Genomic DNA, 28,000 nt, shown 5'->3' with positions numbered 1-28,000 from the left:
TGCAGCCAGTCACGTTGCTAGGCGATGGAGTGACCCCCCCAAAGCCTGGCGCCAAAACCAAACCAAAACAACTCTAGCTCTCAATTAAGCCACGTGTTCAACTGATAAATAAATAAAATAAAAACCTGCTTAACAGTAACCATAACCAACCCACCGACTGAATGTCAGGGAACGGGTTAATATCCAGCATCCGGCGGCTAATAAGCCCCGAAGAGCGGCTCACGAGTCGACTTCCGGTAAGCTAACACGTGGAAGATGGTGGGTTAGCATGGCTAGCTAACTAGCTTGCTAAGCTAGGTCATGTGCGGGCCACCGTAGAAAACACGCGAACATTTGAAATCAACATTACTGCATTAATGTTACTAACAAGTTAAACCAGCTTCTGTCTTTTCTAAAGCTTAGACATATTATTATTATTATTATTATTATTATTATTATTATTATTATTAGCATGTCTATGTGGCACAGTTAATAAGTTATATAACTCTAATTAGGTGAAGCTAGTGTGTGATCATCAAACCAGCATGCAACCATAAAGTTTAATTTAGCCTAGTTATGTGCAACAACATTAACTTTATCTTTTTTAAAATTGATTGCTGTAGGTAGTAAGTTGAGATCAGTGATACACTGTTAAACAGTGATGGTATTTTAAAGTATACAAATTATGCATGTGAACCAAATACATATTGGAAAGTAAAAAAGTCTAATAATCCATGTACTTTGCTTGGGACAAAAACAAACAAGAAAAGAACAAATAAAAAAATAATAGCTGTCAAAATGCTGTTGAAACTTACTTTTTGAGCTGTTTCTTTTTATCAGCATGTTTGCAACTACTGTAGATGTGTCTTTGTTTAAAAGCCTCTTAAGTAGAATGAAAAAAAAAAAACAGTACAGTTGCATTCTTGTGCTTTGATAATAAACACTGGAGATACCTAAGTACTGCAATGTGGAGTTATTTCAAGGCTTTTCTTGGCCTTTGTAGAGTCCGTTCGATCAACTTCGCCTGCAGATGAATGATGTCCTGGGAGATGGAGGGATCCTGAAAGAGGTGGTCCAGTCTGGAGAGGGCCCACCTGTACCTGACAATGCTTCAGTATTGAGTATATACAAGTTCAATTTTGTTCTTAAAACTCCTGTTTGCCAAATGATTTTGTCCTGCTGTAACTTCTCCTTCTTCTCCTTCTTCCACAGTCCATTACTCGGGATTCCTGGAATATTCTGACCGGCCTTTTGAAACCACCACGCACCTCAAGTACCCCCGGATGATGAAGTTAGGGAGAGGTCAGTAATTCTTTGTGCAGGTTCAATATAAGTTTTCTCCTTGATAGAAAAAAAATCACACCTTTTGAACTGATCATTTCAAACAGATGTGACGCTGGCCGGACTGGAGCTGGGTCTGCTGACCATGCGGAAAGGAGAGTTCTCTCGTTTCCTCTTCCAGCCCCAGTACGCCTACGGGGACATGGGTTGTCCTCCGCTCATCCCCGCTGCTGCTGTGGTCCTGTACGAGGTTCAGATCCTGGACTTCCTCGACTCGGGACAAGTGGACAACTTCGTCACAATGAGTCCGGTAGGGAGGCTTCAGGAGTCCCGTTGTTGTCACTGTCTGAGAATACTGTGAGGTCAGGAATCACACAACACATTGTTCTTCCACTTGACAGCAAATGCATACTTTTATCATGCTACTAAGATGTGATTTATTAATATTTGCATGCAACTGAAGAATCTTGCTAATGGTATTGTTGCTTTATTATGATCATGCTCCTTGAAACATGTTTTAAAGCTTATAACCTGTTGCTTTTTTCATAATACAACTTTTTAATGGTCAAAATAAGACAGAAGGAGGTTGAAAAATTGCCTTTGGAGGATTTATTTTTGTATTGTTTGCTACTTTGCGTTTATTTCTACATTCTCTGTCTTCAGGAAGAGCAGAACACAGTTCCTCTTTCAACGCTCCTGGAAGTTGTCAGCACACTACGCAGCTTTGGAAACCGTTGCTTCAGCCAAAGCCGCTACGACAATGCCAAAGATCGCTATAAACAGGTAAATCTTAGAAGAGTGTGTAAAGGAACAATGCTCTATTTTCAAGTTCTTGTTGCCTTTTTTTGTGTACTTGTAAAGGTGAAAATTCATTAAGCAATGGGCTCTGTGCTTGGCCAAGGCAACGCTGCTGCTTGGAAACAGGGAAACACAGAGCAATGCAGAGACAGAGAGGATCAAGACGGCACTGCTTCCTCTTTATCTGAACCTTTCTCTCGCTGAGCTCCGTCTGGACAGCCCACATAAAGCCCTGAAGTATGGCAACAAAGCCTTGGAGATAGACTCCGCCAACACAAAGGCTCTTTTCCGCTGCGGTCAGGTGAGACGGGGCTTTTTTGTTGTTTGTTTTCGAAACCGTCAGATGAAGATCCTCACAGGCTCTTGGAAGTCTTTTACATGTATCTGATAGTAAAGGTTTCAGGTCACAAAGGAGGTTAAAAATAGGGATGATAACAGCACAGGAAGAGCCAGATGCAATAGATGTTCAATCCTTGGAGAATTGTATCAAGATTGATTGAAGAGCAACTAATGATAACAAAACTTTTACAACAAAACTTTAATAATTTTTGAACATTTGGTTTATATATATATATATATATATATATATATTTTTTTTATATATATTTTATTATTATATTTTATATTTTTTTAATTGACACTGTTAGAGCCTCAACTGCCGCTCGGCATCCATGGGCAGTTTGTCGTCAATTATTTGGTTTAAAAAATGTCCATCCCAGTTTGTAAAAGTTCTCCTGATGACTTTAAATGTCTTGTTTTGTCCATCCAGAGCCCAAAGACATTCAGTTTAATATGATTATAAATGAGAGAAAGGCAGCAAATAGCTGAAAAACATGATTTGGCCTTTTTTTGCATGAGAAATTAGTTTAACAATCAGTTGATTATTAAAATAGTTGGTGACTATTTCTCTGTTGATAGACTAATCGTTTCAGCTCTACTCCGCTGCTGATTGCTTACACTCTAGATAACAATTAGTCCATTATTCAGACTGATGTCATCTCTGTCAGGCGTATCTGGAGCTGCACGAGTACGAGAGCGCTCAGGATTGCCTCATAACGGCTCAAGCAAAGAAGCCATTTGACAGTGACATCAACAACCTACTGAGGAAAGTGGCAATGTAAGATGAACTTTTGTTGACAAAAACAGGAAGTTTAGAATGATTATTAGTCATTAGTTTATGGATGAATTTATAGATGATAGAGTTATCAAGCTTGTATTTTTGTCTTAGGAAATATGTCCTCGCTTATGCTTATAGTATTGCATGTTTGGAGTTTTAGTTTAAAACGGCAGTTCTTCCCAAGGACAAAAATCACTTTGAAGATATTCTATGTGTATAAACTGTGTCCATGTTTCAGATGCTATAAGGACAGCCTGGACAAACAGAAAGACTTGTACTCCAAGATGTTCAGAGACTTGACGGGCAAGTGAAGATGTAAAGATGAGTGAAAAGGTAAGAGATCCTGTCTGTCTGTCTGTCTGTCTGTTAGGGGGTCATTTATTTTCATCCAGTTTTATTAATCTTTTATCATGTTATGATGCAAAAACAATTATTTTGTCTGCATTCCACAACTACAGCTCCCATGATTCATGGCAGTAGTCAGACAGTATGTTGGACCAGACTAGTGCTGTCTTTTGTTATATCTTGAAAATAATCAGGTGCTCATATTGCCCAGTACAAAATGATATCCTTATTTAACCTAATCTAAAAGATCAGATGAAAAACACTGCAGCTTTTCAGAAAAACTGATCTCATTTTAACTGCTTGTGTGTTGCAGATGACAGGCTAAAGAACAGCTCAATATCTCTCCAGTATAGCAAATTCTGAAAGTTAAACTTTTTTTTTTTTTGTATATGTTATAAAAGGGAAAATGTTGTACCGATGCATCGTTATTTTCCTTGTAAAATAATTTAAGTTCTTTAAAATTCTTGTTTGTTAACAATGTAGCTCAACAGTTCTGTTGGAGGATATGCTTTGCGGTATTCGTTTTTCGCCTTGAATACCTAAATATGTCGGCTGGAAGAAGATTTGCATGATCAGTCACTGGGAATCTAGAGTTTTCTATAAAGATGCTACCTCTCCTTAGATTGTGTTTATGAAGACTGTCTTTGCTGGAGTGTTTAAACAATTGCACTGTGTCTGATCACTCTTGAGGTAATAATGATAAACAAATTAAATGTTTTTCACTTCCAAGATATCTTGTCTTTTTTTTTTTTTTTTTTTTTATGAATTGAAAATTGCAAGTTTTCACGATCTGTTATTCTCAAAACGAATATTGACACTTGGCTCCTGTTTGATTTAGAAGATAATTGCATTACTGTTCCTTCATAAGTTGTTCTTGGTGTTGAATTACTGTGAAAGAAATGACCTCAGCTGTAGAAATGATGGTTGTCAGTATGAATTGCTGTGTTTATCTGGTGACTGCATAGTGAGTGTGTTTGTGGCAGATAAATAATAGAGTTCATGGCCACTTCATTTCTTTCTTGTTTGTTCATTTAACATGCTGACTTATGGACTTCATAAATGCACCTTAGTGGATAAATAAGTGGTGTTGGCTCCTTTCAGTCTTTTTCTTTTTTGGTCCCACATGAAGTTTTTGGATCACAGCACAGTAAAAACCAGACACCTGAGAGCAAACTGTGACTCTGCTAGTTCAGAGAATCTGCGTCGGAGGTTTAAAGTACTCGGAGATCATTTGCATTTTGATTCAAGGGCTGCTAGTTGTTGTGTGTACCAAAATACAACAGCAGGGGGCGTACTTTAACAATCTGTCTCCAGAACAGCAACCTGAGCATGAGAAGTACTAAAGTCAAGCTTTGGTGGAAAAACTCTGAATACAACTAAGATGTGAGATATTTGATGATTTTAAAAAACATTTTTATTTTTTATGTTAAAGTTAGATGTCTAATAGACTATTTGGATATATTCTTTTCCTTTTTTTTTCCTTGGTTTCTTCCAGAGCTACTATAAGTAGCCACCACCTCCCTGTCGGCGTTGCAGCCTACTCCACTGTCCTCATTAACTGCCTTATTATGCAAGAGGTTTATATTTGGCACAGTGCAGCAGAGTCTCGAGAGGGAATGGAGTGATTGGTAGTAATTGGACAGACGGAGGAGTGGAGGGAGGTAATGGTAATGATGATGGGCGGGGTAGGGGGGTTGGGGGGGGGATCAGAAGTGCGGAGGGGCAGATGGAGGAGTAGAAAAATCTGATTGACCTCTGCGGCTAATCCGCTTGTCACAGTGGGTGAGTGTTGTGCCGTTATCTCCCAGCATATGGTCGGCAGGTCATGCTCTGGTAGACACTGAGTGAGCGGACTCAGACAGACACACACAGACAGAGACGGACACGATGGTCTCCAGACTCACCTGCTACCTTCATCTCAGGTGAGGAACGGGAGAAGGAGACGGCATGTGTGTGTGTGTGTGTGTGTGTGTGTGTGTGTGTGTGTGTGTTTATAATCCTTCTTATTCGTTTAAATGTGTGTGAGGCTGAACTCTCTGACACGTGTCGATGTTTTAGTGTGATATTTAGTATTCTTACAAAAAAAGAAATGGCATTTGTTCCACATTCAGGTGACGATATTTTGAAATTCTAATACTTCACATTTCAGCAACACCTGGAAATGTGTAGTTCACTTTGTTGTGTGGTGAAAAATGAACACACTCAGGTCATGTGGGCTCAAAAAGTTGACTGAGTCCATTTCCTGATTTATATTGTTTAAGCGTGTAATATTCTGTGCTATAAGTTTGCTGTGATAAACACTATCCAGAGCTTTGGTTTCAAATCTAGGCGGTGCATAATATGAGTGCATAAAATATAAGTATGTAGACAAGAAAAATGATTTTGCTTTTAGGTTTGTTTATAACACATTTACCTGACAGCTGTGTTGTTAGCAGGTACTTTGGAATATTTCACCTGCAAGATGTTTGATAAACAAACAATAAATTATTATTCATTAAAAATAGATCTTCATTTAACACATTACTGATTTAAGACACCGTTCTTCACAACGATGAGTGCGTTGGATGATTATTGATTTCACAGCTGATGCACTAAGTAACCGCGTCACGTTTCATATCGCAGTTTGCTTCTTTGCTTCTTTGAAAGCCGGAAGCTGATAGTTTGAGTAAAAAAGGAAAATAAGCCTGTTGAGGCCTGCATTGAAGCCACCTTTTCTTTCTTGTTTTTGTTGGTTTTTTTGTCTTCAGTCTGGCCTTCAGGAAGTGATAAGCATGCTCACTTGCTTTGACTTTGACACTCAGGGACATTTCTTTCATTTGGCCCTAAGAATCTCCTTGTTTTTTGATGACTGTCCAAAAAGTGGGAAAACATATTTGTGCAGCAGCTTGTGACGTGGCTGTGCACTTAATAAGCAGATGCATTATGTCATGATTTGAGTGGTTCGTTGATTATTTATGAAAGCATATGCTCATTTTTTAAGTGGCATCCATTGAAGCATTGCTGTGATGAACACTATCCAGAGCTCTGGTTTCAAAACTAGAGGTGCATAAAATATAAGAATATAGAGAACAAAAATGATTTTGCTGTGAAGTTTTTCACGTTTGTATTTACCACATGTACCTGACGGCTGTATTGTTAGCGGGTACTTTGGAATATTTCACCTGCAAGATGTATAATAAACTCATAAAATATGATTCATTAAACAAGAATCTGAACCATCTATTAAAAATAGATCTTCATTGACACACTAGTGATTTAAGACACCATTGTTCACAACGATGAGTGCTTTGGATGATTATTAATTTCATTCACGTAACCGTGTCACGTTTCATATCGCAGTGTTGCTTGTTTGCTTTGAAAGCTGATAGTTTGAGTAAAGAACAATAAGCCTGCTGAGGCCTTCATTGAAGCCACCTTTTCTTTCTTGTTTTTGTTGGTTTTTTGTGTCTTCAGTCTGGCCTTCAGGAAGTGATAAGCATGATCACTTGCTTTGACTTTGACACTCAGGGACATTTCTTTCATTTGGCATTAAGAATCTCCTTGTTTTGTGATGACTGTCCAAAAAATGGGAAAACATAAGATAAGATAAAATAAGATAATCCTTTATTAGTCCCGCAGCGGGGAACTTTACAGGATTACAGCAGCATAGAGGATAGTGCAAAACAAGAGACATAGTAAATAAATTAAAAAAACACAGATCAAAATAAGTATTATAAATAAGCAAATGAGCAATAAAAAACAGTAAAGAACAGTAGAGAATCCACAGTAACTGAAATATTATATATACAGACAGAAACTATTATAAATATTGTATTGCACAGTGTATTAAACATGTTTATGCAGCAGCTTGTGACCTGACTGTGCACTTAATAATTAGATGCATTATGTCATGATTTGAGTGGTTTGTTGATTATTTAATGCTCTTTTTTTTTTAAGTGGCATCCATGCTATAATTCTACTGTAATAATTGCTGCTGTTATTATAAGTAGTCTTAATATATGAATCATTTATGTCATATACATTGAATGTGTTGTATCTCTGTTATGCTGTTCATTCTGTACACATGACATTTATTGCATTCTGTCCATCCTGGGAGAAGGATCCCTCCTCTGTCGCTCTCCCAGAGGTTTCTTCCTTTTTTCTCCCTGTTAAAGGGTTTTTTTTAGGGGAGTTTTTCCTGTGCCGATGTGAGGGAAGGACAGAGGATGTGAGGGTCTAAGGACAGAGGATGTGAGGATCTAAGGACAGAGGATGTGAGGGTCTAAGGACAGAGGATGTGAGGATCTAAGGACAGAGGATGTGAGGGTCTAAGGACAGAGGATGTGAGGATCTAAGGACAGAGGATGTGAGGATCTAAGGACAGAGGATGAGGATCTAAGGACAGAGGATGTGAGGATCTAAGGACAGAGATGTGAGGATCTAAGGACAGAGGAGAGGATGTGAGGGTCTAAGGACAGAGGATGTGAGGGTCTAAGGACAGAGGATGTGAGGGTCTAAGGACAGAGGATGTGAGGATCTAAGGACAGAGGATGTGAGGATCTAAGGACAGAGGATGTGAGGGTCTAAGGACAGAGGATGTAGCATGTGCACAGATTGTAAAGCCCTCTGAGGCAAATTTGTAATTTGTGATTCTGGGCTATACAAAATAAACTGAATTGAAATTGAATTGAAATTGAATCCATTGAAGCATTGCACCAGGAAGTAGTGCTGTTCCCTCTTCAGCCAGCAGGGGGCGCCACGCCTCTTATGATCCTTTTCCCCTGTGGTTTCAGCCAATCCCTGTGCAGCATTGTGTCAGTAATCCAGCCCCTGTCCTGCCTCACAAACACTCAAGTTGTGGAGAAAGGCGAGAACTAAAGGGAGAGAAGAGGGAGAGAGGGAGGAGGAGGAGAGTTTATGTCAGAATGAGTCAGTGGTCATACTGGGAATGACTGGTCAATAGATGGTCTGATAGATCTGGTGCACATGTGAGTGGACAGACAGACTGTAGAGACCTTAGAGGGAAACATGAGCCGACAGCAGCAGCAGTCCCAGGGAGTGGTTCTAACGGGTTACCACAGCAACGCGGAACTGCTGCCGAAAACCGGACCGTGTGCGACCAGCTGTGCGACAGTCCAGGACCAAGAGCCCAGCGTGCCCAGGTGTGTGTGTGTGTGTGTGTGTGTGTGTGTGTGTGTGTGTGTGTGTGTGTGTGTGTGTGTGTGTGTGTGTGTGTGTGTGTGTGTGTGTGTGTGTGTGTGTGTGTGTGTGTGTGTGTGTGTGTGTGTTAGTTTGTTTGTTGTGTTAGTTTGTGTGTGTGAGTTAGTTTTGTTGTGTGTGTGTAGTTTGTGTGTGTGTGTGTTGTGTGTTTGTTGTGTGTTAGTTTTGTTTGTGTGTGTTTGTGTGTGTGTGTGTGTGTTGTGTGTGTGTTGTGAGTGTGTGTGTTGTGTGTGTGTGTGTGTTTGTTTGTTTGTTAGTGTGTGTGTGTGTTTGTGTGTGTGTTTGTTTGTGTGTGTGTGTGTGTGTGTTAGTTTGTTGTGTGTGTGAGTTTGTGTGTGTGTTTGTTTGTGTTTGTGTGTGTTGTTTGTGTGTGTGAGTGTGTTGTGTGTGTGTTGTTTGTGTGTGTGTGAGTATAGAGTGTTAAAAGGAGCTGCAGCTGAAGGAGTGAGAGGTCAAAGGTCACAGTGATAGTGTTGTTGTTTTTTCTCTGATCAGAATAGGGTTTGAATGGAAGCCACCATGCTTCTGTGTGTAAACTAGCTCCTGCAGGAGAAACATGCTTAATAGCAATTTTTGTTACTTTTTTTTTTTTTTTTTTTTTTTTCCATGATGAGGCCAACTCCGCCCTATCTTGGCCTTGAGGGTCTGTTTTTCCTTTTGCCACATTCCTAATCAGCAGAGCAGCTGGTCAACCTTGACTTTGTTATTACCAGTCCAGATTTTTTTTCAAGGTTGCCTATCTAACTGTTAATGCACCATTACAGGTCTAATGATAATCTTTTTTTTTTCCTAGACTGTGCCAACATACAGTAGCAGTCAAAAGTTTGGACCCACCTTCTCATTCAACTACTTTGAAGAATGTCAAATATAAAACATATTCTGGTTTGTTGAGCATTTGTTTGTTTACCACATAATTCCATATGTGTTCCTTCATAGTTTGGATGTCTTCAATATTAATCTACAATGTAGAAAAAAAGAAAAACCATTGAATGAGAAGGTGTGTCCAAACTTTTGACTGGTACTGTAAGAACCTTTGCTCTGAATCAGTGTTGAGTGTCTAGGTTGTTGTTGCACTATGGTTGAAAGTATCTAGAGCTGTGTATTTATTCAATTAGTCAACAATTGATCATTTTAGTCGTTTCTCAATCATGTGACGGTCCCAGCTGCAAAAATATAAGGATTTCCTACATTTTGACTACAGTTGAATAAAAGAAGACATTTTGAGACATGGCCTTAGGCTTTGGGAAATTGTTAAGGGCTTTTTTTGGACTATTTTCTGACATTTTAATCAACAAAATTATCAATATTGAAAATGTATCTTTAGTTGCAGCCCTAGATGTTTGGGGAAAACAACCTTTAGGAGCAGCATAGTATGTTTTCTAGCAGCAGGACTACCGGGTTAACATGAGTTTGATTTCAATCATGTCTCTTGATGCAGTCAAACTTACTAAGTCTGCAAGTACTCCTTATTTTCATTGTGAATTAACACATTAACATTTTTGCAATTAATCTGCAGTTAAGTCCCTTCAATTTGTGAAAAATGCCCATCACACACTCTCAAAGCCCAATTTGACATCTTCAGATGGTTTGATTGTCTGACCAAGCATCCAAAACTCAAAGATATAGAGATAAAAAAAACACAGGAAAGCAGCAAGTCGCCGCATAATAGAAGCTAAAATCAGCATGTGATATTTTAGCAGAGATAAATACATGGTGTTTTCACACAGAACAGCATCAATGCTTCTCGGAATACAGATTCTCAGAGTCTACTGGAGGGATAAACACCATATTTCCAAAACATACTCCCTGATTTGGTGTTTTTAAATGCTAGCAGTTGAGAGTAATGACCGACACATTGGATTCAAAAATATCCCAGTGAGCCCTGAACTGTCTAGAAGAATTTGCATTTGTGAGGTTTCTCCATTCATTTATTACGACACCGTCACATCATCTGTTTTCATGGCAGGATCTGCCATCCTGGCGCTGTCACAGAGGAAACACTGAATGGGACCTAAGCTCACATGGAAACAACTGTACAGATTAAGTGTTTTATTTATAACAGCGCACACGTTGTTTATCCGCCCGGGCTGCTGCTGGGTGTGTGTGTGTCCAGTACATGTTTACATCAGCAAATAAACTGCTGTCAACAACCGTGGTGTGGTGAGAGTAAACCACTCACAGAGAGACCGTCCAGCTGGCATTCACACATACACACCTGCCTGTGTGTGTGTGTGTATGTGTGTGTGTGTGTGTGTGTGTGTGTGTGTGTGTGTGTATATTCAGTATATGTGTGTGTGTGTGTGTGTGTGTGTGTGTGTGTGTGATGGCTTGACCAGCTAACTAGAAAAAAAAAACAGCATCACGTTTCAGTCTGCCTTTGTCTCACCTCCCACAGCGGAGTGTGTGTGTGTGTGTGTGTGTGTGTGTGTGTGTGTCCTGTCTAGGTTGACGTGGAGGCTTAGTTTTGTGGTCATTGTTTTCCCTCAGAGTCAGGAAATGAGAGACAAGGACAGACAGAAAGCTTTTTGCATTTTACCAGAAGGGGAAATCCGTCTCCCATAGGAGCCGTGCACTCGGACGTTTAGGTTCTCTGAGAAGGAGAAGTTGAGCTTTTAAGCTAAAGGGAAGCATGCTCCTGTTGTGTGTGTGTGTTTTCCATTGTTGTGTAGGAACCAGTGCTTCGTCTTTGTAGTGTGACTTAGTCAGCGGACACACATGGTTTGGATTAATTCACTGTGTGATGCAGTCTGACCCCCGCAGCAGAAATACAACACTGCACAGGAAGTGACATCTGCAGGAAGGAAGGCAAGGCGTTAAAGGTTACAAGATGTCAGAAAAGACTGGGCTGCAACGAAACAGCCATCTAGTGACATTTTGTTTGACAAAAATAACAACTTGAGCAAGAGTCACAGCCCCAAAACAGAAGCAATGTGGTGTCTGGCAGAGATGGAGGCAGGGAGATTAACAAAAACAAACTGGCAGATTCATCCGAACTTAACGCAGATGATTTAATTCAACCAGTGTGTCGTTGCTGAGTCCAGTATCTGTGAAAGAGAGAGAGAGAGGGAACAGAGGCAGCTTCTGTTTTCCACAGAGGGCAGCTGGCACCTGTTGATCTGAATGGGAATACCACACATCACACACACACACACACACACACACACACACACACACACACACACACACTTGTCATCCTCTTTCCCCCTACTTGTCCCGGCCGCAAAACATCCTCAGCTGCCCATTGTTCACTTTTCGAAGCTGCCGAACCATAAAAATATATCTGAACTTCCATCTCCAGCATCGGAGGAAGTACTCCGATCCCTCACAAGATTATTCTTCACATTCTCAGAAATAGCGTTCTTTTTAGAATAAGATTAGAAGATTGATACCACTCCCTTATGTACAAGTAAATATGAAGCTTCTTGTTCGTTTCATACTTTTTGTACGGCTGAAACGAACAAGATATAACTCGGTAACTAGTGAGCAAACCAGGCTCACATGTTTCCCCTCTGTTTCCAGTCTTTATGCTAAGCTAGGCTAACAAGTTGCTTGCTGTAGCTTCATATTTATTGTACAAACAACAGAGTGGCATTGATCTACTCATCTTACTCTTGGAAAGAAAGCAACACACATTTCCATAAATGTTGAAGTATGCCTTTTAAGTAAAAGGATCTTTTAACTAAATGTTTAGTTGGGAGCTTTGTCATCTGGTGGTATTCTATAAACACTCTCGGGTCATGTGGGTTCAAAAAGTTGACTGAGTTCACTTCGTCAGATCTTGACTCACATTCAACTCATCAGGGCTGAGCTCGTTCTTTTTTTTGGGTGATGCCGTTTCATTCTATTCCTGTTTGCCCCTCAAAGTGTGGGATTTACTTTTACAAGCTGATTTATTTCCCCCCCCACACACACACACACACACACAACCACACACACTCGATCTTAGTTGCCAGCTCTAAGCAGGTGATAAAAGGTGTGCAGATAAAGGTATAAAGACTAAAACAATAAGACACACAGCTGCAGCACCGTTTTTCCTTTGAAGGTGAGAAGGTGTTTGTTTTACTCACGAGGGCAGCCCGCCTGACCTCTGTGTGTGTGGAAAAGAGCTAAGTTGTGTGTGCTGTTGTTTGTTTAGCCTTTAATAGTTTGTTTGCATTATTGAGGGCGTTTTTCTGCACTATTGATGCTTATGAACTGGGAAGGCCGCACTCCAAAAAACACACACAAATATCTCATTATTTTGACCGATTTCCTCAGAGGAAGTGTGCCTGTCATGCTTTTGAGGTTGACAAATTCGTCGATTACTCAACAATAATTACTTGGAAGATGCAAAGCTTAATTTTTAACTTGGTTGTAAATATGTTTTTACTACAGGATCAGAGTTAAGGTTACGGTGTCTTAGCCAAGTTCAGAGCAAGTGCCAAGGGTTTCATCACAGTGTTCTATATCCAGCCAATAGTTACACATATTTCTTGTCAACTTTGCATCTTTATGGTGTGTTAGACAAATTTCATAAGGTGTTCAAACTGGGAAGTTAATTTACCTCCAAAAAGAAAAAAAATGATTTGCTGAGTTACAGACATCTCTTTGTTAATGTTGGTCCATTGGGAAACTAGTTTTTTTTTTTAGAAGAATGGTATCATGTGACCGACTCAATGGCGACTTGGCCACTATGACAAATTAGCTTCAAAGCCCCACGCTCTTCCTAGGGTTTGATATTTAGACACTAGCATTGGCAACATCCTCATGTTTTCAGTGTTGATGCACGTCGATGTTTAGTAGGTCTACCATGTTCTCGGTCGTAGTTAAGCGTGTTAGCGTGCTGATGCTAATTATCTGTAAACCCTAAAAACAGAAGTGGCTGAATGTCATCAGTATGGAAGCATTTAATAAGCTAAAATATTGAGGAAAGAAAAGTTTTGACCTGGTGATTGTGATAGATAAAAAGTTAAAGGGATCACCAAAGTGATTATTTGAACTACCAACACTGACAAACTAATAATGTGTGTTAGTATGTGTGTGTGTGTGTGTGTGTGTACGTGTGTTTGTGTGTTTGCTAATCTGTGATTTATGGTTTAGTCAAACCGTTCTGTACTACCGGACTGTAGCTCTGGATAAAGGTTAATGATTAACTCCTGGGAGTTCATGTGTGTATCTGCCAGGTTTAAATCTGCCTCCAAGTTAAACAAATCTTCTCTGGTATATCAAAAAAACAAGGACATTTTCCCCATTCCTCTCAAATGAAAACATTTCAATTGGTGAGAAAGAAATAGGGACAGAGAGGAGTCAAACAGCATTTCTAGTCTAGTCTAGTCTAGATCCTACTGGGAGGAAGGGAACAAAGGAAGGAGAGGAGATGGTACCAGAATGAGAGAGAGATAAATGTAAAAACTGGTGAAATACAAAGTACCAACTAGAGAGGAAAAGGAAAGACTCAAGTCCACGGAGGTATACGAGGAGAGATAATAGATGACGAGGAGGAGGAGGAGGGGAGCAGGAAAGAAAAGAGATTGGCAGAAGGAAGAAGAGGAATGAGGTAATTTGTTGTTAAAATACCTGATGTTCTTTGTAACGATAAGATCAAAGTGTTCGTCTATATTTACCAGTGTTTTTATGGTTTTCTTACACTGTGTGGGTGCGTGTGTGTGTGTGTGTGGCAGGAAGTCAGCTGTGGTATGTGGCTCAGCGTGAACGCTCAGTGTAATGCGCCGCTCATAATTCCAAATTAATTAATATGCTGTTCAGCCCGACTGCCTGACTGCCTTAGAATTATAACTTCCATGTCCTAATAGTCTTATAATCAATTGAAATCAAATTGGTTGATAGAGTTTATTTGAAACATCATTATTGTTGCCTGAATGGCTTCCATTTTTTAGTGACTTAATTCGAAATCTTTCTCAAGTTTTTGAATTTTTTTACATTTACTTAAAGCATTACTATCAAGCGACTCTGTGTTTTTATTTCCCTTTTTAAACATCAGACAACATCATATGTATGTTGTTTTTAAATGTGTGCCAGAACCGTCTTCAAAGTTAAACCGGCTAAATGGTTTTACGTGAAACCTTTTATGAAGGTTTTCTACCAGGAACAAAAAAGTTGTTTTTTTTTCCCATGAGGACAAGCTGAAGAACCCAATGTAGCTGCTCACACCAGAATAACTCTGAACTGCAGCTTCAAGTGGAAGAGAAACAGGGAGAGAGAATGTGCTGTGTCAGATGTTACTTCCTGTCACAACAAAGGGGGACATTCAGTCGGACATTCAGTCAGACATCAGCGAAGCCAAAGGAGTGAGACTCGTATTGAATCACATTTTATTACCCTTTACCAACAGCTACGCTTCATATTTTAAAGCACTTCTATTGTTGTTGGTAATGTGTACAACTCCATCTAAATGGCCTGGGGGAAATGAGTTTTGACCAACTTCTTTGTTGTCACTCTTTAACATGTTCAAATTCTTAGTCTTTGTAAAAGCAGTTTTATGTAGGAAACAGTCAGTGGATTGTCTTGAGTAACCGGGTCAAGATTTCTAGAAAAATATGTATTCTTTTGTCGCTTTGGGCACCATAAGCCCAGTGCTATTCAGTTCCATTATATTCAGGAGAAGGCAAACATCTCTAAGGCCAATTTTCTAAAACTAGGCAACTTTCACCAGAACAATCTATATTTATAAATAGAACTACAGGTAAAAGGAAACGTATGTATTTAACTGTCCCTTTTAAGGTCTCCCATGCACTAACTATTGAAGCTATGACATTTGTGTCACAACAACACTAGTATACTGTGTGCTGAGATGAGCTGGCAGTGTGAGAGCTGCTATTCTTAGTCCCTGCTGATGTTTTTTCCTCGTTAGCTGACTGACTGGGAATTCAATACACCATCTGTTGCTACATGAACCTGAATCCTAGCAAAGTGAAAAACCTGCCTTTGAAAACGTTGCTGCACACACTTCTTTTTACGGAGCTCAACACAAGGCGTTATCAGCCAATCTAACATTTATGATCCAGGGATATTTTTATGATAGCTGCTGGTTATGAGGCATCTATCACCACGTCACTGGTAAACAAGGTGCAAAGTGCACAGCTGTAAGACTATTAGTTTTGTTATTGAATGTGACATGTGTTAGACATTCGTATTGACAGATCAGCAGGTTCTGAATCTTTCTAACTGTCTGACTTCCCTTTCTCCGTCTCTCTCGTAGCCGCAAAACCGGCCACTACACTGTTCAACAGAACCAGAGCACACATCATGGAGACAGATCTGGGACTTCCACCACCAACAGTGTTTCAAAAGCCACCAGCGTTGACCCACCATCACTACTCGCTCGCCGCAGCTCTCAGCCCTCATCCAGCCCTAAACCAGGCTCCAGTCCCAGACACAGTCCCAACTCTAGAGCCAGACCGCGGCCGCCGTGCAAGCGCTGCAACTCTCAGGTAGGCTGAGAGCGATGGGAGGGAGTCGTTGTAGTACCTCACTCTTGAGTTGATTTTTTTTCCAACATGGGATTCTTGTTTTGGAGGAAATCTGTGTTTTTCCAGAGAGAAAGTGCCAATGAAACTATGTCCACTCTACTATATTGATCTGCTGTCGGTAGTTTCTCAAATGTTGTATATTTGCTGCTGTATATGATTTTAAAATGGCAGACAAACAACTACGAAAGAAAACACAAAAAAAAGTTACCACCATTTAGGCAACAATGCAAAATATTTTTGTGTATTTCTGCATAATTAAACATTTACATTACATTACAGTCATTTAGCAGACGCTTTTATCCAAAGCGACTTACAGGAAGTGTATTCAACATAGGTATTCAAGAGAACTACTAGTCACCAGAAGTCATAAGTGCATCTCCTTTCTTAAACAAGCATCTTAAAGCATAAACCAGAGCAAAAGTATAGTAGAAGCAAATTACTACGAAAACAATAATTGCAACAAAATACGAATACAATAAGTGTATACGAATAGGATAAGTGCAATGAACTGATACGAATACAATAAGTGCTGAGAGGAAGGCTCTTTAAACAAATAATGTATAGTTCCATAAATAAACTATTAATGGAACAAATAATAATGCTTGAATGTTAATTACCAGCCCTGTGTTGTTGTTGCATTTCTTTTTCCTCATTGGTGGTTGGATTCACAGGCAACAACCTTTTTCTACTGTTGCACTAACTCAGGATAAGAATGTCAGCTGTAAATGTCTAAATCATAACCGTTAACATTTTACAGGGGGTTTGGTCGGCAGACGTACAATATGTTTGAAGTGATTTACAGCTCTCTGGGAGGCTGTGCTTTCAGTCTAAGTAGTGATTGCTCTGAGAATGAGCTCAATAACAGCATGGAGACTCGGTAATAACTAATTACTTCACATGAAATGCCTTTTTTGGAAAAGTAGAGGGAACTGGGGAAACAAGCTCTGATGTCTGTTTAAATTCCAGGTGTTTCATGTAAATGATGTGTGTTTGTTCAGTGTGTTTATATCCGAGAGAAGTTGCACAGCCAGTTTAAATTGAGACTTGTCCAAACCAGCTGTAAATAATGTTTTCTTTTCTTATATTTGCATCATATCTGATCAACAAAAAAGCTACTGTTCAGCACAGAAACAAGATATGAAACACGAATGGGAACTTGAAACCAAATGGCGAGACCCTCATCTGTATGTTTGTAACGTTTGCGTATCTTCACACGTCTCGCAGGACTCTCTGGAAGAGCTGGAGATGGACGACTATTGGAAGGAGGTGGAGAATATCACCAGCTCAGGAGGGGAAGCGGGGAGGGGAGAAGGTGGAGGAGAAGGGGAGACGCAAGAGGAGGAGCAGCAGAAAATTCCTGAGGGTAGGATACACCGTGTCCATGGAGAGACCTGAAAGAGACACACATTTTCTCTTTTGCTTTCATATGTTTGTGAACATGAACGCATTGTGCATTTTTTGATTCTTGATTTAGAGCATTCTTAGAGGGGAGAGTTTGATGATGGGCTAATTTGGGCATGTGTATGTTTCCAAACATGGCCGATTATTACACAATGGGCCCTTGATCACAGACATGAACAATGAAAAAGGTAGAATAGAGAGGTAGAATGATCTGGAGATACTGCTATGAAATGTAAATACCAGCTGTTTATCAAACTCACACGCCAGCTCAGACTCTTGTGCAGTCTCGTGTTTCATAAGAGGTATGTGTGTATTTATGTGGGCCTTATTTAACCTGTTTATAAAGACTATTGTTCTCTGGAGCAAACGCACACTTCCTGTATATAATGTTTGTCCTGCTGTGTCTTTGGCTACACCTTTCCCTTTCCTGCATCCCACATGCAAATACATATAGACTTCTGTCATCTTTAAAACCAGTCTCCCCTCTTTCCTTAATTTTGAGTCACAATATTGTGATAGCGATGTACCAAAAAAACAAAAAGCAAAAATAAAGCCCCTTTATCTCCCTCTCATTTTATCTTTCAGAAGGCGAACAGGAGGAGGCGTGGCTTACAGAGGCGGGACTAGCGCGGCTGTTCGATGATTCACTGGCAGCTGACCAGGATCAGGTATCAATGATCTGTCCCTTATTTAAGTAGTTGGTCCAGGTTGTGTCATAGATTATCAGTATCATATTTGCAGTTCACATCTTTCAGAGATCATAATCTTTAATGTTTACTTATGTCATGCTTTGAACCTGCTCATACGAGTAAGAATAAATTACATAATGCAAATATAAATGTCATAAATTTGACAAAAAAAGACTGAAGAAGATGGTTAAACGGTGGAGGGATATACTGTATAGATATTAACCCTATTGACTCAAGCTTCACTTTGATTGATCGACCGACAGGAAGAAGACAACGCAGTGTTCCTGTCCACGCTGACCAGATCTCAGGTGGCAGCGATAGAACGTCGCGTGACATCACTACAGCAGACGTTGCTACGCCGACGCAACCGGCAACACGTTCCCGACGTTAGGGATATATTCAGACCTCCTGAAAAGGTTAGGGGATGCACACACACAAACAAAGACTAATTATATTGTGTCAACATCAAACAATCTGAGAGTATACAGTAAACTTGGAATGCAAGAGAAATGACATTTACAGTTATGTTTACTTTAATGTGTCACACATTTTAATCTCAAAATGTCAGTCTCCATTAAAGCTATAGTTCTACATTTTGGCAATTGCACTAATTCACTTTCTTGCTGAGAATTAGTTGAGAGTGGTATTGATCTTCTCATCACCTCTGGGCTAGAAAGCGGATCGGTGTATTTCCTAAAATGTTGATTGCCGATTCAAGTTTCTGATTATTATTTTCTTTACTGAATTTTGTTAATTTAGGTCTGTTTGAATCTGACAGTTGATGATGAAGAACTTGATAATGTTTTTACCTTCTTGATCTCTTCCCTCTTCGATAGCATGAATTAAACATCCAACCACAACACACAAACAAGACATTTCCTTTTTTTTTTTTTAAACCACAAAGGAAGTGGTCACAACTTCTTTATTAAATGTGCGTTTGTTGTTAATTCTCCATTTTAGCTGCAATCTGTAACTGATTACCAAGCTGGTTTTGACACCACCAAATCCCGGTCCATTACTGCATAATCAAGAACTGACCGGATTCATATACAACATATTACATTTATATGTACTTTTACCAATTTGGGTAGATGTAAAAGTACTACTGCTACTCCAAAACTACTCCGGTCAGCCGAAAAAACTGTTTTGAACCGAGAGTCTTGCACATTTTTTCACTTTGACACACAGTTTGTCCACTAATTAACAGACAAGATAATATGTAACATGAAAAATGTAACGAGGAGGGGGGGGATGGGTGTGTGAACATGTTACTGGTTGAACATTACTCTGCATGTGAACAGTTATGTTGTCTCTGTGTTAGCTGCCGCAGGATGAGGAGCCCAGTAAACTCAAAGGGGGAAGCGAGAATGGACAAAAAGATGTCACTTCAGCTGGTGCGTGCAACATACTCCTGCAGAGACACACACACACACACACACACACACAGATATGTAAAGTGTTAGTCACAATAGATAATGACCAACTGAGGCCCAAATAAACATCTGCCTAGCAACTCACACACACTTCTTGGAAAAAATGTAAAAGAAGTCATTAAACGCGATTGGTTATGTGAATGGAAAACAATAAAACACAAGTTTTTTTTAAGCTTGCAGAGTTCAGCAGATGTTTAGAGGAAGGGCTGTTTATATAATGGATAGTAATAGTAAATCACCTAAAAATGGGTGGAAAACTGAAGTATAAATATAAATGTAAATGTTTGGCTTCATCCACCAATAGAGAAGTTGTAGGCACAGAAAAAGCACCAGGCCTCTCTCTCTTCCTCTTTGTGCTGCAGTGACTTAAACACTGTTGCCTTAGAGACAGTAAAACACATGTAATGGTCTGTCTCTGTGTATGTACAACTGTGCTTTGCCTTCAGTACATAAACACATTTGCACTTCACTTCTTCTTGTCTCAGCAGAAGCGGAGACAGAACTGAACGTTGAGGTGGCGTTTTCAGAGCAGGCGCTCACTTACAGGGACAACCACCAAAGGTTAAAGGTCACCACTAGCCCGAGCTCACCTGACGACAAACTACCAGTGAGTCACATACCTGCACACAAGGGCTATGTGCACATTCACCTCCTCAGCTGTTATGTGTTTGTTTAATGATCCAATGAGCTGATGGTGAAGCTACGATAAATAAACTGCGTGTACTGATTTAATGCATTGTTCTGCAATCATAGTCATCAATCAACACTTTGAATTGCTCTTTGCATTCTTTAGTGCAGGGTCATGTTAGAGCTCGCATTGATAACTTATTAATTGTTGTGGGTCAATGATTACTAGAGATAGCAGAAGGACATCTGACAACAAAAATTGATGAACCTCACACAGGACCTGCACACCTGCACAGGATAATAATTTTACTGCTCACTGGACACGTTTAGGTGTGAGGAAGTGTCTTTGTTGCACCTGAATGTAATGTAATCAGATTCATTATTAAAATAGTTGGGAAATAGCTAGGGTCAAATGTTTGTCTCGCAGTTTTACAACCAGACAATTATCTATTTCACGACCACTAGTTTTACATTTTGTTCAATTTACACGGCAACAACTTGTGTTGAAAAATGCTATTTTTTAAGTTCGAGTTTAGTCAGGTTTTAATGTGTTGCTTTGCTTTGCCCTGTAATGTTATACAAACATGATATAGAGCGGAGAAATGTTAAATCCAACAACATACATTTGAATATTGTATGTACAGTTAGTCTTTCATTGAGCATACATTATGGTATACACAGTGTAAGAGCAGAAAGCAGCATTTGTGTGTGAGCAGTTTGAGTGTTTGTAGTGACATCTGGTGGTGGAAGCTGGTATAACAGATTAAGACCACAGTGGTCTGTGTTCATTAAAGTATACAGTTACTTCACATGCATTGCATTGAATTCAGTATGATATAGCCCACATTCAGCGTTCAGTGAAAATATATTCAACCAGAAATTAATTTGGCATGGTGTTTATTATTAATGTTCTTTCCCACAGTCACTGACGCCCCTTTGTCTCTCTCTCCCTTCGTCTTTCCTCTCCAGAACTTTAAGCTTCTCCGAGACAAAACCGGTCAGACCAGAATAGGAGATCTGTCTCCTCTGGATATGAAAAAGGTAAGTAAGAGAAATATGTTAGGACGATCTGTGGATGTATTAATGTCTCTGTTTATTTCATGATTTATGATTATTTTTACGATGCCTTCATGAGACAAACTTCCCCATAAGATATTTGTTAGTTGAGTTGAGCCTAAAACCAGCTACTATTTATAGTCATTGTCTTGTATACATTTCTGTCTGTTTGCAATGTTCTGTCAGGTGCGACGGCTGGTGCTTGTGGAGTCGACTGCTCTGTTTGACACAGCTGGGATAGACCTGAAGGCGCCCAAAGCTGTCAAAGTAAAGACTAAAGGTAAACACGAACACACACACATAATAAACAAAAAGAGTTAAAAACTGCTAACAAGAGCTTTACGCAAACACAGGTCATTAGAAATAGCCAAAAGGAATATAAATTACTAATTCTTCCAGGTAAATATGTGCAGTTAATGTGCTGTATGGAGATATTTCTGTTTGGCTAAATATTTGTGTGTGTGTGTGTGTGTGTGTGTGTGTGTGTGTGTGTGTGTGTGTGTGTGTGTGTGTGTGTGTGTGTGTGTGTGTGTGTGTGTGTGTGTGTGTGTGTGTGTGTGTGTGTGCAGAAAGTGGTCTTTTTGGTGTTCCCCTCGCCACTTTATTGGATCAGGACCACAGGCGGGCTCTTGGGACCAAAGTGCCATTCATACTGCAGAGGGTGAGTGAGCAGGCCGGCCAGTCACGCTGTCAGTCTGAGACACGGAATAGGATTCAATCAAACAGCAGCTATGCATTAATAAATTCATCCTACACTATTTCCAATATGAATCTTACGCTTTAATTTACACACAGTTCAACCTGAATCTAAAGTAGGTGGGGCTGACTTTACCTTTTCTACATGAGATGTTTTACCTTTGCACTGTTTTTCACAAGTTTGGAGTCACATAATATATTGGTGTTTTTCTTCTTTCCTTCCATAATTACTATTTTAAGACAAAGAGACTATAATTCAGACACCAAATGTATTATTTACATTTGAAATAGTTTTGACCCCCAAAAAATAAGAATTAATGAATAGAACTTAATTTTAGTCGATGTTCCCACATTGTTACATGGCAGAGAGAATACTTTTCTTCATTTTTCCCACAAATTCTCTTTGATTTTTTTAGTTTGTGCCAGAAAAGCACATGTGGCCCTCAATTATTCAGCTTCTTTTTGGGCTCTAAATAATTTCGGTAGCCGTTTTTCTTTTGGCCCTCTGCAGTCTTCTCACTATTTTCGATTGTAGAGGTTGAAACTGTGAATCATCAGTATGCTCAGCTGATAATCCAGTTGTGCTAACCCTACACCAATCTTTCTATTGTGACGTTTTCAGAATAGCTTTGCTAGACCAACACATCTGATAATATTCAAGCTTGTTTTAGGCATTATCCGGCATTTGAAACTGAAACAGGAAATCTTTTTTCATGCTAAGCTTCCAGTTTCTTTTATCAGTTTCTTTTACCAGTGACTGGGGGATCTTTGTCTCTTTATGCACTTTCAGTTTCCAGTCTGGTTAAACCATTCTAAAGCGTTTTGTTCTCCATGTACAAACCAGCCCTTCATGCAAAATAACATATTTGTAAAGACGACTTTTCGCGACCTAAAATCATGAAAATGGAGCTTTTGTGTCAGGCAACCCTAAACTTTTTCTCCCTCTTTCATTCTCAGCTTATTAGTCATATTGAGGAGGAAGGATTAGACACAGAGGGGCTGCTACGGATCCCTGGAGTGGCCATCAGAGTCAAGGTGGGTCAAAGCATTTTCCCTCCACCTCTACAGATCCATTATAATATTTTAAATGTTTAGGTTTCTATGTGTAAAGAAAGGTTGATCCTTGTCCTTGAGTAGTGAAACAATCTTGCCTCTGTGTGTTTCTGTCCCAAATCCAGTCACTGTGTCAGGAGCTCGAGTCCTCATTCTATGACGGGGGGTTTCCATGGCAACAGTTGAAGCAGCACGACGCTGCTAGCCTTTTGAAGCTGTTCATCAGGGAGTTACCCCATCCACTGCTGACTGTGGAGTACCTCAACGCGTTTATCGCTGTCAACAGTACGTTTCATGAAGTATTGAGGCTTTTCACGAGAGCTTTAAAGCCATGTTTACTTGCATTAAGCATTACTGTGCATGTGTGTGTTTAAAGAGCTCCCCACAAAGAAGCAGCAGTTGCAGGCTTTGAACCTGCTGGTCCTTTTGTTACCTGAGGCCAATCGGGATACCTTGAAGGTAAATGCACACTCAGTTTGAAAAGAGCTTCATGTTTCACTTCAGTCATATAAAAAAACAAAACCTTTGATTATTTCTATTGTAAATTTGATTTCTCTTTGCTCCCACAGGCACTAGTGGAGTTTTTCCAGGGTGTGATCAACCACCAGGCCAAGAATAAAATGACCCTCAACAATGTCTCCGTTGTCATGGCGCCCAACATCTTCATGTTCAAAGGCTTTCGATCCAAGTTGACGGAGCAGCAGGAGTTCTCCATGGCAACCAGCACAGCCAACATCGTCCGGCTGCTGATTCGATACCAGAATCTTCTCTGGACGGTAAGTATCAGAAAGAGCCCGTCTGGCTTTATACATGCAGCCATTTAAATCAACACTGTATACAAACTGTAGATTTGTGAACATGTCAACGCTTGTATAGATGAAATCAAAGGATACATTATTTATTAATTCATCATAATTACATTACATTACATTACAGTCATTTAGCAGACGCTTTTATCCAAAGCGACTTACAGGAAGTGTATTCAACATAGGTATTCAAGAGAACTACGAGTCACCAGAAGTCATAAGTGCATCTCCTTTCTTAAACAAGCATCTAAAAGCATAAACCAGAGCAAAAGTATAGTGCAGAAGCAAATTACTACGAAAACAATAATTGCAACAGACTAATACGAATACAATAAGTGCTACAAACTAATACGAATAGGATAAGTGCAACAAGTGCAACAAACTAATACAATAAGTGCTACGAGGAAGGCTCAGGGTAGTACTTCATGAAGAGGTGAGTTTTGCGCCGAAAGAGCCTCTGCTGTCCTGAAAGATGGGGAGTTCATTCCACCACTGAGGGGCCAGGACAGAAAAAAGCTGTGACCCAATTAGACACAGTTATTCCCAAATCGTCTAGATTATTTTTCCATTAAGTATGGAGGATGGCACAGTGTGTACCGAGGGTATAAAATCTCCCTTGTGTGTGTCTTGTGTGTGTGTGTGTGTGTGTGTGTGTGTGTGTGTGTGTGTGTGTGTGTGTGTGTGTGTGTGTGTGTGTCTGTGTGTCTGTGTGTCTGTGCGTCTCATCTCCAGATCCCCAAGTTCATTATGACCCAGGTCAGACATCAAAACATGGAAAGCCATCGGAAACAAAACAAAGAGAGAGCTGTGAGAAAGCTGCTGAAGAAGATTACCATCGACAAACCATCTGATAAAGTTGTCCCTGAGGTAGGAGATTTATTTATGTTTTTTTTTTATGTTTTTGTATGTTATTTATTCATTTATTTGTTTGTTTGTTGAATACCTACTAAGAAATGTGCTTATGAGAAACTGCAATTTTAAGATTCACACTAGGTATTTTGATTCTTATCAAACCTACACACCTACTACACATTATTGTGACACGTATTGTTATTTAGGACTACATAATAGTATGATTAGAATTTAATGATTTATTTGACACCCCTATCCAGCTTGTTTCAGAGCAGAGCACTGTATGCCTCAACTCCATTGTCACCAGTAAACAACCAGTAATGGTGTCAGAGCCACATGAAGCTAAAGCAAGTGCTAGATAAATAACTTATAGCTAAGAAGAAACAATTAAAACCTTAATATTTGCAATTTAATACCAACCAATACAGTCTGTTGAGAAATAGTGACAGCTAGTGGTGATATGTAAGAATGTTTCTTCTATGCGGATACTTTAACAGACACTTAACCCCATAACACTGGTGCAATGTTTTTCACCCTTCCATTGATACAGTATATTTAATTTTAATTGGATGTATTTGGAATTATCTAATGAGCACAACACAATTAAAAACATTTGATATTTTTTATTTTGTGGCGCTCTTACAGTCGTTTCTTGTAGGTCTTTTGCCAAACAGGCTACTACTTTCTAATACTGAAACACAGCTAGTCCTGCAGAGTACAGTAGGATTATAGAGAGTACTGTTCTCCTTGACAATATAGTCGTGAGTGAGTAACCACGGCAACACTGCATGCTCAGCTATGTGCTGTGAAACCAGACAATGTTTGGAGTTTATTAAACAAAAGAGCAGGAATTCATCCAAGTCCACATTCTTTTCGTCTGAAGCCTCTTCATCTCTTGTGAGTGTTTGTGTATGATGAAGACTGTGTTTTTAATTGTAAAGTATTCATGGCGGTGGGATTGACTGCATGTTTTCTCGTTCTCCGTCTGTGTTTGCAACCAGGAGAGTTCTCAGGGATTCATTCGAGTTCAAGCACCGCAGTTTAGTAAAGTGTCGATGGCCCTTCAGCTCACTGAAGAGCTGCAGGCTGCTGAAGTGTTAACACGCTTCCTCAGCCAGGACAGGTAATGTGAATACATACAGTACTCGTACAAATACACAAACACAATATTTGTCTTGGCTGTACAAAAAAAAACACCTGCCCTCTCTTTGCATCTCCTTGACTCTTCCTCTTGCTTTATTTCTCTCTCTTTTTGTCCTCCCAGTTCAGTGGCAGTGAAACGGGAAGAGCTGTGTCTCTATGAGATTGGTGGAAACATCAGTAAGTCCTGCTCCTATTAAAATCTAATTATAACAATGTTTAGATTTTGCGTATTCTCTGCTTATAACCCAGCTAGTGAGCCAACAGTCCTAATGGTAAACTCTCCTCTTTATCTGTCGTCCCCTCAGAGGAGAGATGTCTGGATGGGGAAACGTACATGAAAGACCTCTTCCAGCTGAACCCGACAGCAGAGTGGGTCATCAGATCTGTGCAGCGATAAACTGCTTCCTACCATCATGCACTGCTGGATAATGGACTGCTCCGAATTGTCCCTACTGAGAAGAGACGTCAGCTGGTTCTCTGCTGGTTTTGGACGCACTCGCACCATTTACTCGTTGCAAGTCAAATGGCGTTTTTTGTTTTTTTTAAACGTATAACCCCTTTTAATGAACTCTGTGTTGGAATGATTTCTCCACTTGATTGAACAAGCAGATTTGTTAGACAAGAAAAGGGGAAATGATGTGCATGGATTAACAATAACGCAGACTTTTTCCATTTTTTTCGCCCTGCTTTATGCTACATGTATGAATTTGGGGCCTGGCGTACCACTGGCATAAAGTATCAGACTGTTGTCCAGGTGAAAGAAAGCCACTTGACCTTCACATCTCTGCAGGACAGACAAACCACTTTCGTACTGTGTTGGGAATAAACCATTTCTCCCACTTTGTCACCGCACAAGAGCCACAACATTGTGATTCTTAATATTATGTGATACTGTAAGTATTGCAGTTATGTACTGTGATTTATTGCCACTAATCACTTTGTTCTTGACTACAGTAATAAGCTGAAATTAAATAGTTTGGGACGATGAATAAATATAAAAATTCAATTGAATCATGACTAAATTACATAACATAAGTACACATGTTTTCCGTATACCCTAATTTTGAGAACATTGGCTTTTATTTATATGTATTTTTATTAAAAGTCCTAAAAAGTAAATATGTGGTCGTAATATCGAATGTGAATTTATCAAAGGACTTCACTGTAACCACGAGGGATGAACATTGGAGTGAATGGTTTTATGTTAGGGGGTGGAAAACTGGATGGGGGTTTCAGAGAGAGGAGAGGTGATAGAGTACTACTGTTCTGTGAGGGAGGGAGACCCCAAGACCTTTTATAATAATAATGATGTCACTGAGGACTAACCAGGGCACGCAATGATGACATCCCTGTTTTTATGCTACATTAATATTGCTGTTCATAATAACTTCATAAACCGTTGATGTTGGAGTGTGTTTATGTGTGATCCATCTTCAAAAACACATTTTTATATAATATATACATACAGTAGCCTGTGTGTTTGCAGGCATGAAATTCATCACTTGCCTTACAAGTTTTCTACCAAAGACTTGAACATTTTACAGATATGTTGGACTATTTAAGTGATCATTTTAATGAAATAAATTGCTGAATGTTTAAATTGCCTTCTTCAGTGATATGCTGTCACATGATGGGTACCAAAAGTATGTGGACACTAATACTTTTTTTATTTTTAATTTTTGTCTTTTGTCAAGTCTTGATATCCATTGATATAGAACACTGGTGAAAGTTGTATTAATCCAGGCATAGAAAAACCGCCATTTTATCTTTTTTGGCACATAGCTGTGCTTCTCTTGGCTTTCAACAGAATTCTAATCTGATTCTGTGGTTTCTCAGTTTCAACAGCCTGTGGAGCATCATATCTGCACCACAAAGTCAAACAGCACAGATATATTTCTCTTGTGGAAAGTTGTGGAGTAGAAATGAGTCACTCCCTGCCTTGTATTGTCTTGTTTACTGTGAATGTTCTTTCCCCAACAAATGATGTCTTTGTCTTATTTTTGCCTCTGAAATGACCACTAAAGCAGCCTGTAAATAAAAGTGCAGTTATTAACTA

The 28,000-nt window shown here is 39.5% G+C and overlaps 2 protein-coding genes across 6 annotated transcripts; both read left to right on the top strand.

Moving 5' to 3' along the window:
- On the top strand, nt 1-15,994 carry fkbp6 (FKBP prolyl isomerase 6). Of its 3 annotated transcripts, none has more exons than XM_054618645.1 (9): nt 1-236; nt 983-1,100; nt 1,192-1,281; nt 1,368-1,570; nt 1,924-2,043; nt 2,162-2,359; nt 3,066-3,175; nt 3,414-3,508; nt 15,918-15,994. In XM_054618645.1, exons 1-8 carry the CDS (start codon nt 162-164, stop codon nt 3,484-3,486), a joined length of 987 nt encoding a protein of 328 aa, XP_054474620.1. In that variant the 5' UTR covers nt 1-161; the 3' UTR covers nt 3,487-3,508; nt 15,918-15,994. The 3 variants fall into 3 exon arrangements, with proteins under 3 accessions (XP_054474620.1, XP_054474621.1, XP_054474622.1); XM_054618646.1 differs by lacking the exon at nt 15,918-15,994 and adding an exon at nt 3,834-4,197; XM_054618647.1 differs by having other exon boundaries at nt 221-258.
- arhgap18 (Rho GTPase activating protein 18) lies at nt 8,360-27,999 on the top strand. Of its 3 annotated transcripts, none has more exons than XM_054618643.1 (18): nt 8,360-8,661; nt 15,918-16,149; nt 17,413-17,551; nt 18,175-18,257; nt 18,542-18,694; nt 19,600-19,672; nt 20,200-20,318; nt 21,308-21,379; nt 21,581-21,674; nt 21,964-22,055; nt 23,048-23,125; nt 23,269-23,428; nt 23,520-23,602; nt 23,713-23,919; nt 24,682-24,816; nt 25,803-25,924; nt 26,066-26,121; nt 26,250-27,999. In XM_054618643.1, the coding sequence occupies exons 1-18, from the start codon at nt 8,528-8,530 to the stop codon at nt 26,339-26,341; spliced, it is 2,124 nt and encodes a 707-aa protein (XP_054474618.1). In that variant the 5' UTR covers nt 8,360-8,527; the 3' UTR covers nt 26,342-27,999. The 3 variants fall into 3 exon arrangements, with proteins under 3 accessions (XP_054474618.1, XP_054474616.1, XP_054474619.1); XM_054618641.1 differs by having other exon boundaries at nt 20,197-20,318; XM_054618644.1 differs by lacking the exon at nt 8,360-8,661 and adding an exon at nt 14,226-14,255 and having other exon boundaries at nt 20,197-20,318.
- Nucleotide 28,000: the final 1 nt, after the last annotated feature.

The sequence above is a fragment of the Anoplopoma fimbria genome, chromosome 18 (assembly GCF_027596085.1).
Source record: "Anoplopoma fimbria isolate UVic2021 breed Golden Eagle Sablefish chromosome 18, Afim_UVic_2022, whole genome shotgun sequence".
NCBI classification, from domain to species: domain Eukaryota; kingdom Metazoa; phylum Chordata; class Actinopteri; order Perciformes; family Anoplopomatidae; genus Anoplopoma; species Anoplopoma fimbria.
This window is presented reverse-complemented; position numbering and strand designations above follow the sequence as displayed.

Bases quoted from the DNA above. Each gene is read 5' to 3' on its own strand.
- fkbp6 (XM_054618645.1), top strand. From the start codon at position 162: ATGTCAGGGAACGGGTTAATATCCAGCATCCGGCGGCTAATAAGCCCC. The intron at 1,101-1,191 runs GTATATACAAGT...CTTCTTCCACAG, and splicing joins TGACAATGCTTCAGTATTGA to TCCATTACTCGGGATTCCTG. The intron at 2,044-2,161 runs GTAAATCTTAGA...TGCTTGGCCAAG, and splicing joins CCAAAGATCGCTATAAACAG to GCAACGCTGCTGCTTGGAAA.
- arhgap18 (XM_054618641.1), top strand. From the start codon at position 8,528: ATGAGCCGACAGCAGCAGCAGTCCCAGGGAGTGGTTCTAACGGGTTAC. The intron at 18,258-18,541 runs GTATCAATGATC...ATCGACCGACAG, and splicing joins TGGCAGCTGACCAGGATCAG to GAAGAAGACAACGCAGTGTT. The intron at 26,122-26,249 runs GTAAGTCCTGCT...TCGTCCCCTCAG, and splicing joins TGAGATTGGTGGAAACATCA to AGGAGAGATGTCTGGATGGG.